The following is a 15,367-nucleotide window of genomic DNA, read 5'->3' on the forward strand; positions in this document are numbered from 1 at the left end:
AAATCGTTCGATATTTTATACGTTGAAAGCTTTTAAGATTATGTATCCAACCTTTTTTTTTTCTCTACAGTCGAAATAATGTTCGGTAATTATAACCGTCCGTGTGTAGCTCCGTCTGTCGCACAGTTATGAATAATTTATTGATATATCGATAGAAAAAAAACGAAAAATTCCCATATGATGAATGATGATCACTCCAGAGATGTATTAGTATGTGACAGTGAAATGTATTTATATGTCGGTATATATGTCACTAATATAAACATACGAAGATGATGCCATGATAACAGTTGAGGAGTCTCCCTCGCAGCGCTGGTCACGATTTAATCGTGGTCAATTAGTTGAGTGTTGTCAAACTTGGATATTGTTAAGCTAACGACCATCTTGCATGCTATCAGTCTTGTCTATGGTACATCCATTACATAATATTGCATATTATTATTATTTTTTTTTAATTTTAATTATTCATTTTATTTTTTCATTATGTCAACACCGATTAGTAATTATGGAATGATAAAATTTTGAAGTTATATTTCATTATTTTTATATATTGATAAAACTGTTTCTTCGTTGTATTCGTTATAATTAGTGTGACTTTCATTTACAAAAATTAATTTTCAATACCCGATCTTTCTTTCTTAATTAAGTCAGTAGTATTGCCGCTAGAGAAAGGACGTGGTTATGCAAAAATAAATTATGAAAATTAAGATGTGAATATTTTTATCATTAAGAATTAAATTCTACTTTTCTACTGTCAAAATACAAAAATCCCTTCTTAAGTTATGTTTCCTTGAAACTAAAGTTAATATTTCCATGTGCGTGTTAACTAACACATATTTTACTTGGTAACTTTGTATGTAAGCGGCTGGCACGAACTTCAAAGAGCATATTTCAGAGATCGCAAGTTATTCAACTTATGAACATATTACACCGGGTAGGACTTTGATCTCAGTGAGACGGCTCTACTCTCGAGTCTCTTGACTCCCTTTATATATTTTTTATATTCATAATATTTTCAATAATGTTCGGTTCGATGTAACAGTATCATAGGACTCCTCGGCTCGTCGCTAGTTTATAGTTTCCCTGTAACAGTCGTAATTAGTTTAGGTGGTGTATAAGAGCGTGCATGTTGAAGGCATATCCTTGCGGCTTGTCTTGTTGAGTCCTCGTTTCCGGGGCACAATGGGAGTCAGGGGTGTTGTCGCTGTGGAGTGCGCATGTCCATCAGCGGCGCCCTAGAGTCTCTCGGGGTTGTACTAACGCCCGAGCACAGCCCGAGCCGTGCCAGTCCGCACGCGAACGCCTCTCTAGGCGGACTCGTAACACTCACCGGCCATTCAAACACGCGATCCCCTTATATTATTTATAATGTATGTTATTATTTTATCTATATATATTTATATATATTTCATATATAAGCTATGTATATTTTTTTAATCTGTCGTCCATTGTTCTAGGTACAAAACGCCCGTTCCTAAACGCCCCGGTTGAACAGGTAAGTATTTGCCCGCTCTTTTTTTTCATAAAAAACCTTGTCCTTATTAAAGCTGTATGAGCTTCGATGTTCGTTCTTGTTAGTTCACAAAAGTTTTTTGTATATACTAAAAAAAATATAACCTATTACTTAAGTTATTTATCGTTCATTGTTAAAATTATACCGTCTGCCTCTCGGACTGATTCGTATATTTCACATTGGTTGTGTAATACATTTGTAACCTTAAATTATAGTTATATGTTGTTGTATTAAACAGTCGTCGGTGAACGTAAGTCTTTAAGACAGCTGGTAGTGACATTTGGAGCGGGTTTTTTTTTCTTCCTCAAAGTTCCCTAGCTAAGTCTTTGTGCGAACACCTGCCGGGCCACGCCGGCAGTGTGCTCCACTTTTTGGACCTTACGTCTATCACATAACGATGAATTATTTTTATATGACTCCTAAGCATAAACGATATGAGAATTTATATGAGAATAGTAAAATACGATAATCTATATATTTTTACGTCTGTTACGTGTATGACCTACATATGGTTATTATAATTTTTCTCTTAAATTTATATATTTTTTTTATATAATAACAATTATAATTATTTAGTTTTTAATTGAATTTTTGTAACATCATTGTTAGAAATCATTTAAAGTAAGCGATTGTGGTTGGTTTCCAACCTTCGCACACCTGAGTGTCAATGACCCTCAAACATGTGTTTATCTTACATAGTGTGAGCGTTCTGTGTACAAGATAAATAGTTTAAATACTTCATATAGTAGCTTAAAGTAAGTTCAATTAAGTGCTTAGGTTACGCTTTAATTTGACTACTTGACATATAACATTTGATTTGTTTGTTCCTTATATACTTTATGTTAATGAATTAAGGACTAAAATCAAACAAAGTTTGTGTTCTGAACTGACTTGAAAACTGAAAGATCCATCATATTTAATATAAATTTTCTAATACTATTCTAAATTATTTTTTTAACAATACTTTAATTCATTTTAAAGGAAATACAGTAAGGACCTGGATGTTCGTTAACCGTAAATTTTTCAACGAGATACGAAGGATAATGTATTATGAAATGTATAACATAATAAATACATACATATGTATTTCTTTATAATTAGTGAAGAATCCATTCGAAGCTATAAAAACTGTTTAATGTATATAATGCATAAATACCGCCAGCACGCGAGTTACACATTCCGGCTAACATTTCATTACTAGAATGCAAGTGTGGATTCTTTAATGTGTTAATGAGATATGTTACAATAATGATCTTAATATCAAAGGTAGAGAGATCCGCGGCAGATGTCTAGTGTTAATTGTTTGTTGGTTTTCATCAAATGTTAGCGGGATCGATACCCGAGCGGCGAAGTGGCGCCGGCCTGCATCCGATGATTGACTATAGATCGGTCTGGATACAATCCGATTAAGATGTACTATTGATATATATATATATATATATATAAATATATCAATAGTACATCTTCTATATATATATATACATAGTTAGGGTTAGCTCCGAGTCGGTATTCAGTAAGTTCAATTACTTGAACTTGTTGGTTTTGGGTCCTCATTGTAGGGAGTGTAGTACGTATTGTATGAGATTTCTCTCGGCCTTTCCACATATTGAGAGAGGAATAGATTTTTTTTTCTATTCATGTTCTTTGGTTTTGTAAAAGCAGAGACCCAAAATATTGTAAAGATTTCTTTCTAATTAGGTTATTATATATATATATGCATATATATATATATATATATGCATAGGACATCTTAATCGGATTGTATCCAGCATCCAATATGTACCACCTGTACTTTGCCCCTGTATTTTTAATATACCATACATCGATTTAATTTTATTGAATTGTTTCAATAAACAAACGGAAAATTTTTAACATTCATATGTCGGTAGTTCAGTTATCTCATTCATAGATTAAATTGAAATGCCTTATATTTTTATATTAAACATATATTAATGCTAAAAAAAAGCGTATTTTCATCACGAGCTGTATTCAAACATCAAGTATTTAATTTAAACCCGGATTTTATTTACACAGTAACGCAAAACCCGAAACTATTTCATATATTTCATGGTCGGATTATTGGTTACTCGGATTTACGAAGCTTTATTTTACGTTATTACTTTATATATTTTTTTTTCTTTTTCCATATCTATATAATATTGTATATATTTTATTATTTAGGCAAAATGAAACGCGACGCGTACGGTGACGATGGTCCCATGCAGAAAAGACAGCGACACAGCGACGATGAGGTCACCTTCCTCATACCGAGCAAGGTACGTAGAACATCAGCACCCCTACCACGAGTCTGAAACAAACTGAACACGGACTAAACAAACTAAATCTTCGTACGTGATGCTTGATGGAAATTAAGTTTTAGGACGTAGCTATCACAGTAAGACTATTAACTATTGAAAACAACCAAATTGTAGGTTGAATGAAACACAGAGGCTGACAGTTTCTGTTCTTTACTATGGTGTGTGTAAGACGGAAGCCTCTGTGTTCAGCTTGTCTTTTCAAACTGGTGATAAGGTTATGAGACGAATATTACAGTTTTTAAGATTTTATTAACCGTTTAAATTCTTCGATGTACCAGGTCGCTGGGTCGATTATTGGGAAAGGAGGCGCTAACATATCCAAGCTGAGGAATGAGGTCAGTATTTATATAGCATGCTAATCGTAAGTAAATCGAGTATATATATAGTAAGAGTATAATCACTACGGAATCCGCAATCAGGTAGTATTAAGGACACAAAACATTATTTCATAATGACGTCAGCCTGTCAGGTTGTGTAGATTACAATTAATGCCATGGTATAGTTCCAGGTGTTACAGATGTTAGTGTAAGTAAACATTAAATATATTCTATTACTATATACATACATATATACTTAATTGTATTACATTTTTTTCGTCACAGGTACCACCCGACCTTACTCATGTACCGCTCTTAATACAACGGAACCAATATCTTTGACCCCCGGTCTTTGAATCTTTTTTTTGTACTAATTATCGTATGCGATACGAGGATACGCGGCCAGATCGTAGGCTAGACAATAACCCCCCGGCAGCCAGTTACAGGTTCTTACTGCCCCCGAGAAGTGTCTGTGAACGTAGCGGGTCGCACCGCGCGCCTCCATACCAACCGACCTACCATTATCAACTGCACCCTTAACCTAACTTTACGTGACATAGTAGCCTGGTGCAAGTAGTATGTTGTGAATGGTAGTTGTGCGCACGGTGGTATGGAGACGTCCGGTGCGCCGCTACAACGCTCTCGGTTGCCGGTCCCGCCGCCGCCGCCTGCCGCCGCCCCGTCGCAGTACAAAGCCTCTATAACAGTCCCAGATTGCCCTGGCCCCGAACGGTAAACTATCGCCAACTTCTCACTTACAGCCGGTCACTCAACAGTCAGCCGCTTCATCCCCGATCCCATGACGTCACGTCCGTCCACCCCATCACCACCACCGCCACTCCCCCCGCCGCCTCCCCCACACACTTCGGGACCTAAGTTGTCGTACTCTCAGCGATATCTCCAAAGTGTAACAGCATTTTGTCAATGAGATATCATTAAAGACCTCCCTGACCGTTGATTTACAAACCGTTTTCAATATTGTGATGTGTTTTATATTCCCCTTCCCCCGTCATATTGATGTGGTATAACTGAGTGTTTGTGTTTCAGAGTACTCTCCATAACGGCCTCGGATATCGACACTATTATGGAAATCGTAAAAGAGATCCTGCCCAATCTGGCTGACGTAAGTATCAGCATAGTAATGAACAACCAATTAAAAAAAAATTAAATAATATCAACTATTTTTGAACGATTGTAATATAGCAGCCGTCAGACTGCACTGTAATTTAGCAGATATAAGTCCAATTACATGTTAGACTTATGAATCACATTTATGAAGGCGCATACCCAAAAACGTTATCTATATAACTTAATAGCGTGCTATCTGTCATCATAAATGTATACTTAAATTTAATTCAAAGTATTCTCAGTTTACATTTAAATGTTTGAAATGAACAGCGCGGCATCCATATTATGTTCTCGAGAAAATCTCTTTGCTTCAAACCTCAATCAATCCCTACAATTGTTAAGAAAAGTGGCCAAATAATGTTATAATGATTTGATATATTTTTTACTCTCTATAATTCCTATAGGCATCAGGGCCAGGTTCAGGGACGAAACACGGCGGCAGTAGTGACGACTTGGACGTCCGTCTGTTGATACATCAGAGCCGGGCCGGTTGTGTCATTGGGAAGGCTGGTGCGAAGATCAAGGAGCTCAGAGAGGTAGGTCTTAATGGATACCATCAAACTTAACGTTTATAGTAAAATACGTTGCGTATATTACATTACTTTATGTAATATACGCAACGTATTTTATACCATATCTCGGGCCAGCACTAATTGTAGGTACATATAAATCAATATTTTTAACTACCCTCAAATTTCAAATCTCATTACCATTACGGAATTTAATTAGCAAAATATTAATTTAATCAATCAATTGGGTATATGTACAAATCTGCTCACGTAATATCCGCGAAGACAACTAAATCTTGCTCTTATTATTTATATAGAGCAATCTGAGGTGCACGGCGTATGGGTCGTAAGCTCATTTATAATTACGGCAACAGCTGCCTTTCCATGATTCTCATCTGCCGAGGCGCGAGCAATAATGAAGTGTTTTTTTTTTTCTCTCAATATTCGGTCGTCTGCGGATGAAGGGCAGATGTGAAGGCAGCTGCCTCCCATATCCCGTCTTATCACAATTCGACGGATGTTTTAGACAATTTACCTAGTTTTTTTTATCAGATTTCACTTAATTTTGTAGCTCCACATCTGCTCCTAACAAAGTTTCGGTACAACATCAATCTTATTCAATTATAAAAGTTCTAGAGGCACTCTACCTACGGCTGTCCTATTTCAGGCCCAAATAGATAGAAAAAAGAGTCCTAGGTTTTTGGTCGTACGGATCAGTGATCTAAATGGTTCAATTTATCGAGAGCTATCGGATACGTCCGTCGCCGCGCTCTCTATTTGATTAAGTTTGAAAGCCTTACAATTCGTCACGTTTCTGGTAACAACAAATAATGTGAAAGCTCCGCAGACTGCATCGCAGCGATCCATTACCAACAACTAACTATGTAGGGAAGTTTTAAAACGTCTAGCGTCGACTTCGCCAACTAGCCGTATTGTGTTCCACAAGTTGTGCTCAGACATTTAACTGTTCTGCTAAATTATATTATACTTGTCGGCTGTCCCGAATGTTCATACAAATATATCGCTATCTATATACAGCTCCAGCGCTTGTATATACTCGGCTATGTCACTTGAATAATACCCGCAGTCAGCTGTTTGTAACAAAAAATTACGTTCACATGTTAGTCGATCGCTTACTCTAAGATGTTTCATCTTTGCTAAGGATTCCCGCTAAGCATCTGCAGTTTTTTTGTCCCTCTGAATGGATTGGGTTTTAAGAATGCGAGTTCTTTGTTCATATTTCTGTAGCGGATTCCGATCGTGTCAATGGACTCTACCTGTGAGGACAAAACGCCTGAAATATATGCGAGTAAACATAATGGTAGAATGGTTTTAACGTTCCGCGACGCCGTATCATCAATAGGATACCGTCAATTGTGATATTTTTATGATTTCTTTGTTGCCATGAACTAGTTTTTATACATACGGCGAGACTCAGTCTGCGAGACGCTATAGCTGTACTAAAGACAATTTTTATTACATCAGCCGGTTTTGCTAAATCAATACCGATGTTTTCGTCGGGGATTAAGATTCGCTTAGACAAGAACGGTCCCGACCGAATGCTATACATATTACGTGTTATTACGTGTACGCTGGAGGCATTAAATACAATTTAAGGGCCGTCGTGGTAGAGGTAATACAGGCATATGTTTAGTCGCGTGCGGGCGGCAGCTGTGACGATATCGGCAGGTGGGGTTCAGCCGGCGGAAGGCTGACAAAAACGCTAACACCTGGACTACTCACAGCTCGGACAAAGCTTCTCTGTGACCTCAACAAACACATGCCACTAGCAGGTACCGGAGTCGATCGAGCGATCAAAGAAATATCAAAGCGAAAAGTTTGAATTAATATTATATTAAAGGTGTATTGTTGGAGAGTCGAATGTTGTAAGAGGGTGTCGGAACACGTGGTCGGTGGGGTTTCATCCGTCGGAAGCGCGGCCTCCGTCGCACGTGATGGGGGAAGGTTTTTGCCACATCCTCGTTTATAAAACTGGATACGAGGAACGCTCATTGTGCCGGCCGCGGCGGCTCCGAGGGACACGGCTTTGTTCGCCTATCGCTCGATCTATAAGTGATGCCGGTTACGGAAATCCCTATATGTCATAGGAGTCGAGCCGTGCTTCGTGTGACGTACGGAGGCCATGACGCCGGCCGTACGTTGTAATTCAAACCGGTCGCATATGTCGCAGACGTAATTACAGGAGTTGTGGCGGTGACACCGGCAATTAGGCGCGCGGGCACGCGAGCCCGCTTCCGTTTCCGATCGAACCGACGCCGTAAGGCTTCGGTGCCATCAAATACTAGCCTCACTATCGACCCATGTATAAAACAAAATGTTGCCCAATACAATTCTATCGAGTCCAATTAATTATTAATTCTACCGTAAAGTTTCTATTATTTTCATATACGGTTTCAATGTCTAACTTTTTTACACTCAGTATACAGTGAATATAGACACTTTAAAAATTTAAAGTCAAAATATAACCTTTTTTTAAAAATAAAGATGTGTAGTTAATAGTCATTAGATGATAGTTAATAAAGTTTATGACAACAGTTGTAGTGTTGGTAGTTTAGCGGCTGGTCGTAGGCGTGGCGCGGGTGACGGTTGACGCAAGCCCTACAAGTGCAGTACGGCCGGTGAGGCATGTGAGGGATGGTGGGGGCGAAAGGGCGGAGGAGGGGGTCGTCAGGTGTTGCAAGACGCACTACGATGAAGTAGCTCATTCCTGTCCTGGCCGTCCAGAGGGGTGGTCGCTTTCATGGACGTCGAGCTAACACCGCGCTACTTGGATCGCTCTCGTTTCCGCTTAGTTTAATCGCGAGTTAAAACTTGTATTATGGACTTAATGAAAAGTGATTGGTGCTTACGTTTCATTGATTTTACCCAGATTGCATCGTTTCTAATGAGGTTCGTTTTGTGAAATAAAATTAAATATAAATATATTATTACAGAGTTCGTCGAGTGTTTAAAATTAATTATTAAATTATAAATTGTATTATGTTTAGATTCAGCTAACGACGTTTATACATTATTGCGTTCTAACTTTTAATAATTCAATCTGAAATTAGATCGGTTGTAAAAGTGCGTAAGCGTTGTGTTTGCGTGTAGTGTGCGCGCGCGTGTGTGTATGTGTCAGTTCCTGTCTATGTGTGTGTGGTCCACGTGCGCGGGTCGATCCGTCGACGCATGCGCAGTACACACACAAACGTCATCCCCGATGTAACGGACGGAGGCTTCGGTGGATTACAATTATTTATTCATAAAATTGGGTTGTAAATAAATTTGATGACTAAGAAAGTGGTCGTTAAGGGGCCGTGTTACATACAGGTGTTAGGCTAACGACGCTTAACAGCTCCATACAGGCACAGTATAAGTGCGCCTTGGACTTGACGGAATTAAATTGTTTAGTAACTCTAATAGAAATGTTATTTTACATTATTCTTTAATTGTTGGAATAATTGATTATTACCGAGGTTCGGTTTAAGCTTTAAGCGAACTAAATATAGAGTTAAAACTAACCAAAACTGAACACGGTATCGTTTGAATGATGACTGACAATAAACAGCACGCGCCGGGACTTCAAATATTAAACCAAGTTTCATTATAACGTTACAATGTATAAATATATTTTACTTTATCTAAAATAATATATTTAATATATTGGGGACATTTGGTTTTCTCAATTAAAATAATATTATTGTCGTATAAGTTTTTACGTACGCTGTATATTTTATTTTGTATTTAATATACATATACAGACAGTTGGTGTTTCATATTTGTTTAAATAATAAAATATTATCCGTATTCTTAAATAATTTGGGAATAATGATGCTTCCTAAGCTATGAAGCAGTTTAAATACGTGTTATTAAATAGTTATAATAATTGTGTGTCAGAAAACGGGCTCCAGACTGAAGATCTTCTCAAACACGGCGCCCCAGAGCACGGAGCGTGTTGTGCAGCTCGTGGGCACGGCCACCTCCGTGGCTGACGGCATCAGGGAGGTGCTCCATCTAGTAAGACAGGTGAGGGCCGGCTGATACTTGTATGGAAAGCGCGTTATATATATATATATATATATATATATAGAACCAAAGATTTACATATATATATATATAAATCTTTGGTTCTATATATATTTTATCGAATATTAGGTTAATTTAGCCGCAATAAACAGTTTAGCAAAGGTTTAATTAACTGTTCAGTACATTTAAGCGTGTCGATTTATTATTGAAAACATTGTCGTATTTTAAGAAAAAAACCGGAGTGATATTGATTTTGTTTTCAATTAAACACGGTGATCTGTTCCTACGGTGATTAGAATAATATTATTATTATTCTATATATACACATAATGTTTATTGAATTGTTCGTGTTCAACTCGTTCGAAGCGCGTTTGTGATCGAGAATTAGCGTTAACGATTTCTATGTAGGCTTTAGTATGAGCGTTCAACACGCGGCCCACGGGTCGCGGCGCACGGCAGGTGACGGACACAGCTGCCACATACTGATACGACATAAAACACAAACACGCGGCTTTATGGCTGCATTGGATAAAAACATGACGTGCTCCGAGTACGGTGTTAAGTAATAAACTATAATAATATTACAGGTGCCGATCAAGGGAGCCGTGCAGAATTACGATCCACATAATTATGATGATTTCTATGCGGATGAATACGGAGGATTTGGCAGCGGGCAGGGGCCTCGTGGAGGAGGGCCCCGGGGAGGACCACCGCGGGGGCCTCCGCGAGGGCCCCCAGGTCCTATGGGTCCAGGAGGCCGTCCACCACCGCCCAGAGGAGGCCCTCCGATGGGTCGCAACGGGCCCCCGAGACCATTCAACGACTTCTCGGGCCCGGGCCCCCGCGGCAACTTCAACGGACCCCCTCGTGGGAACTTTGGCGGCGGCGGCGGAGGCGGAGTTGGCAGTGGCAACTTCGGTGGTAACTTCGGCGGCAGCAACCGCTCCTCATCAGGAGGAAACTTCAACAGCAACGGCGGAAACCAACAGGAGACTACCACACAAGTTACCATCCCCAAAGACGTGAGTATTAGAATATAAAGTAAACATTATATTACTTATTAAATAAGCCTTTATTGCTCACTTTTGATGCGCTTAAAATAAGTAAAGTCAAAAATTCAGCAAGTTTTTAGTCAGAAGGATTGCACTTCTATGTAATAGCATTTTATACATGTGTGACGTATAGTGTGTGTGTTTGTCCAGCTCGCGGGCGCCATCATCGGCAAAGCGGGTTCCCGCATCCGGAAGATCCGTGCGGAGAGCGGCGCCGGCATAGAGATCGCTGAGCCGCTCCCCGGGGCAGCGGACAGGATCATCACCATCACCGGCACACCTCCCCGCATACAGAAGGCGCAGTACCTGCTACAACAGAGGTAGGCTGCGCCAACACACACACACACACACACACGAACACACATACTCTCTCACACACACGCACGTACACACATGCTCACACACCACATACGTACCGACATGCTAACACACATACACACGTACACACATGCTAACACATACACACGTACACACATGCTCTCACACACACACACACACTGATACATTATATTACATACAAGCAGACAAACGATCTCGGTTCGATTACTGCTTATACATAAACAAACCCTTACAACCAACCCAACCCTACAAATACAGTCACAGTGTACCTTGATATATATACTTACGTTTTTAACACATATATATATATATATATATATATATATATGTGTGTTAAAAACACACACGCACACAAATATATGTATATATTTCCATACGTTTGAACTGCGTTCAAATCACATACATACCTGCTCATGGTGTAAGTTTATTGTGCATGATGTCTTTTAACTGTTGTCTGTAAGTGATCATGTTTATGCTTCCACATACAGTAAATGTACTAATACCATTAAATATTTATCTATATTTTCCTATCGAAATATCTCAATTATTACTGTAAGCGACATTTACAATAGATCATAGCTCCAGTTCACAGAACATATATATATATTTTTGTTTCTAAAAAACATTGCAGTACTAACACATTTTTTTGCAATAGAATGTTTGAAGAGTTCCCAGAACTGGCACCAAACAAAAATAAGCTTAAATAATATAACACTCTCTGACCAAGAGTATATTTATTAAAGGTAAAAATTATACTATTTTTAATAAAGTAACTAATCATTATTTATACACTTTGGTTTCTACTAGTATATAGTACATTATTATAGCGAGTGTGTCACGGTCGGATCCTCGACCGCTGGGGGTAGTTTGATAACGTACGCGTGTTACGTAACACTATACTCTTCCCGTTTCCTTACTAATAATGCTTCGTGTGACTCGTGTGAATAACAATGTTCTAGGAGTGTCCACCGACTAACTGGCGAGGCCTCGTGTTGTATGGAAGACTAGTGATTTTGTTGTTTGAATTATGTAACAAGAAATCACTAATCTGCCTACAAAGCGTGTGCGTTATCTTCGGAGGAGACTGCCTTTGTCATGCTACTCTCGATCTATGTACGACTTCACTGTGCTAACTCCTTAATATATATATATTATTGTAATATCTCCCGTACTGAACATGGTTTTACATATATCGTTTTTTTTTTCCAGTGTGCACGAGAGCAATCCGAACCTCGGCCGGGGAAACTTTTGATTACTGATAACACAAAGTAATTTAAGTTATTTAAGTCGCAGACTCAACGGTAATATATAAGTACCTCTGGAGGCTCACGAGCGGACCGCCGCCGGTGTAGTGGATGCATGATGTTTATACAAACTTACCGTCAATTTACGGGTTCGATCACAACCCGGTGAAAGTTTATTACGATGTAAGAGAAATGCATTTATCATAATTATACAAAGATATTTAACTAGGATTGTGTTTAATGGCAATGTTTTAATTTACTGATGATTTGTTACATCGATCTATTTTTAAGCAAATGTAGTATAAAATAAAGGTTTATTTTGTGAATATATTTATATTTTTTTTATTCTATATCCCTAATTATATGTACTTCAGGATGACTTGAGGCATCTGGCAACACATTGAAACTGAACTGTATTGGAAAATGTTAATAAGACATGTATTAAAAGTTTTGATATGTCATGGGGATTGTGTTATAACACACTTGTCAATACGAAAATCTATATACACATTGCTCCTTAAGGTTTACTGAGTGATATCAAGGTCTCGTATTATTTGGTTTAAAATGGAAATAAAACTCTTATATAGCGAAAACAAAACAGTTGTTAGTGAATAATAATGTTGTTATTCAAATTTTATAGCTTGCTTTATCAGAAAGTGGAAATTTTTGTTGAAAGAAAAAGTTTTTTGCTTATAATATATATATATATCCATATTCATAGATCACATCAGTCCCTTAGATATTTAATATGTATAATATAATATATAAAAATAGTATCAAAATATCGGCGGAACTTAAAGCCGTTTGTTCAGATGATGCTTGTGGGGATGGATCATGTGGGATGTAGCGGCGGTACTTCTGAATGTTCCGGTTTGTCCAAATAAAACATGACATATATTAAAGGGGCGGCAAATCCTAGGACCAGAACGAAACACAACAGATGAAACCATTTCAAACCGAAATCTGCACCGTGCGAAGTCAACTCTTTAACCACGACCGCTTCAACTGGCACTTTTTGTTTGTTTGGTAAAAGTTTTGTATCTTCCGAGATACTTTCGTTTTGCTCTGAATCTGTATAAGGCACAACCAAAGGCGTGAGAGTACTGTTTAGAACGACAGTGTTACAATCGATAGAGTAGTCGCCATCCTTAGATTCTACTTTCTTTGGACTGGTATCCAAATTTGTGGGTAACAATCTGTTCTGTACAGGGTCCTGAAGGAGATTATTCATATTTAGACTAGTGGATATATGGCTAGATGTTGATGGCGTGGGCTCAGGCGTCTGCTGTGCTGGTATGAGTTCTGTGAGCACAGAGTAAGGAGTGACGGGCACTTTGATGGTTCTTCTTGCATGGATTTCATTGTCTTTATGAATATTGTTAATCCTTTTCAATTCTGAAATCTAACCATTATTCATGAATATATAATTCTCATTCTAAATATAAATAAAAATATATATATTATAATAATATAAGAGTTTTAGTAATATAAACAAATAACAATTCTTTTGTAGTATTTTTTTATGTTGATACATAAGCTTGTCAGGTGACGTATATAAGAACAAAGGTGTGTTATAAATCAACGATGCTTACAGAACAATAAAACCGTAATGCAATCGCCTGTAACGTATCGCCTTCTTGGACTTGAGCTTCAATGAAGTGGTCTTGAGGTTTTATTCTGTACAGTTGAACTTCATTCTTATATTCGTTATCGTCTTTATACCCGTTCATATTTTCAATTAAGTCATTCCCACTATGTGAAGATCGCGACCTGGAAAACACCATCTTAACACCAAGTAAACATCGATGTCGCAAATCTACGTCTCGCACTACTTACTCACCTTTGTTTCATTTTTTAATTAAGTCTAAAACTACTGAAGTATATCATGACCTACGAAACAAAAGTAAGTTCTACTTCCGATGTAAATAATTATTTACCACGTATCCACTGATTAATAACACTCAAAACAGCTGTTATTGAGCTATCATCTTACTTTTGAGTTTTGGCAACTTATTTTGACATTTTGACGCCACATTGATAAAACATTTTTCTGCTTGACTTACAGATTAAATAAAATCATTTTAAATTTATTTGTAATACGTATTATACTATACGTAAATACACTTATTAAATATTATATGATATTAAACATTATTCAAATATAAATACTCAGAATGTTTTAATATAAAATTATTATATTTTAAATATACTACTATAGTTTAAATAAAATTATCGGACGTCCACCTGTGATAAAAATCAATTTTTTTTTAAATATTCTAATATAGATATGTAAGTACTTCATTTTTATTCCCAATAATTTTCCATGTATATTATAATAATTATACATATATTATGATTCGATTAAATATTTTTTTATTGAAAATAAATAAATTTTGTTTATGATCATCGTTTTTTAAAAGGCGATTGTCAGGTTTAAAAAAAAGTTCTTCAACTTCCGCATCTTTTAATTATTTCATGGCCTTTTTAAATATTTTTTTAATAATAAAATTTGTATGAATGGTTTCATAAACGAGAAGTTTCTAACTTTTTTAGTTTTAGTTAGATGGTATGACTTATATTTGTAAGTGCTAACGTAGTGTAACTAAAGAGGGTAGCAAAACTCAAAATTTCCTATCCTATACTTTTATAACTAGGTACTACGAGATTGCATTACTATTTTTGTAGATAAATAAAAAATCTATACGAAATAGCGAAATATTTAATAATTAGTCTTATTAATTGCACACATGTAGAAGTTATTGTTTTCTTTTCAAAGTTTATGTTTCCAAACAAAAATCATTTACTGTAAGAGATCAAAAAATTTAATTTAAATAAATAATCATCCTACTCATATACATATATATTTAAACTACGTGCATTATAACAAATATTATATCTTTCACCATCTCAGTCTCTATTTG

The 15,367-nt window shown here is 37.1% G+C and overlaps 2 protein-coding genes across 6 annotated transcripts in view; one reads left to right on the top strand and one right to left on the bottom strand.

The window, feature by feature from the left end:
- The window catches only part of LOC116772214 (heterogeneous nuclear ribonucleoprotein K), a 24,150-nt gene extending 11,374 nt beyond the window's left edge, over positions 1 to 12,776 (top strand). The window contains exons 1-11 of one of the 3 annotated variants that reach the window (XM_061528225.1): positions 1,225 to 1,370; positions 1,458 to 1,495; positions 3,695 to 3,789; positions 4,110 to 4,166; positions 4,837 to 4,880; positions 5,196 to 5,271; positions 5,681 to 5,812; positions 9,683 to 9,811; positions 10,399 to 10,833; positions 11,014 to 11,183; positions 12,412 to 12,776. In XM_061528225.1, coding sequence (XP_061384209.1) covers positions 3,700 to 3,789; positions 4,110 to 4,166; positions 4,837 to 4,880; positions 5,196 to 5,271; positions 5,681 to 5,812; positions 9,683 to 9,811; positions 10,399 to 10,833; positions 11,014 to 11,183; positions 12,412 to 12,454 — 1,176 coding nt within the window. In that variant the 5' untranslated portion in view covers positions 1,225 to 1,370; positions 1,458 to 1,495; positions 3,695 to 3,699 and the 3' untranslated portion in view covers positions 12,455 to 12,776. Of the gene's footprint in view, positions 1 to 1,224; positions 1,371 to 1,457; positions 1,496 to 3,694; positions 3,790 to 4,109; positions 4,167 to 4,836; positions 4,881 to 5,195; positions 5,272 to 5,680; positions 5,813 to 9,682; positions 9,812 to 10,398; positions 10,834 to 11,013; positions 11,184 to 12,411 lie in introns of those variants that run through there. The other 2 variants (XM_032664323.2, XM_061528227.1) reach the window with 2 other exon arrangements.
- LOC116772215 (lysM and putative peptidoglycan-binding domain-containing protein 3) lies at positions 12,464 to 14,482 on the bottom strand. 3 transcript variants are annotated; one of them, XM_032664327.2, is made up of 3 exons: positions 14,384 to 14,482; positions 14,039 to 14,216; positions 12,464 to 13,848 (listed from the first exon to the last, which is right to left on the bottom strand). In XM_032664327.2, exons 2-3 carry the CDS (start codon positions 14,174 to 14,176, stop codon positions 13,279 to 13,281), a joined length of 708 nt encoding a protein of 235 aa, XP_032520218.2. In that variant the 5' UTR covers positions 14,177 to 14,216; positions 14,384 to 14,482; the 3' UTR covers positions 12,464 to 13,278. The 3 variants fall into 3 exon arrangements, with proteins under 3 accessions (XP_032520218.2, XP_032520216.2, XP_032520217.2); XM_032664325.2 differs by having other exon boundaries at positions 14,039 to 14,230; positions 14,287 to 14,466; XM_032664326.2 differs by having other exon boundaries at positions 14,287 to 14,464.
- Between the last annotated feature and the right edge of the window lie 885 nt (positions 14,483 to 15,367).

Source organism: Danaus plexippus (assembly GCF_018135715.1).
Source record: "Danaus plexippus chromosome 16 unlocalized genomic scaffold, MEX_DaPlex mxdp_23, whole genome shotgun sequence".
Taxonomy (NCBI): Eukaryota; Metazoa; Arthropoda; class Insecta; order Lepidoptera; family Nymphalidae; genus Danaus; species Danaus plexippus.

Excerpts from the sequence above, each read along its gene's own strand:
- LOC116772215 (XM_032664325.2), bottom strand. The coding sequence starts at position 14,230 with ATGGTGTTTTCCAGGTCGCGATCTTCACATAGTGGGAATGACTTAATT. Across the intron at positions 13,849-14,038 it reads CATTACGGTTTTATTGTTCT|ATTTCAGAATTGAAAAGGAT; the intron begins GTAAGCATCGTT and ends AATAATGGTTAG.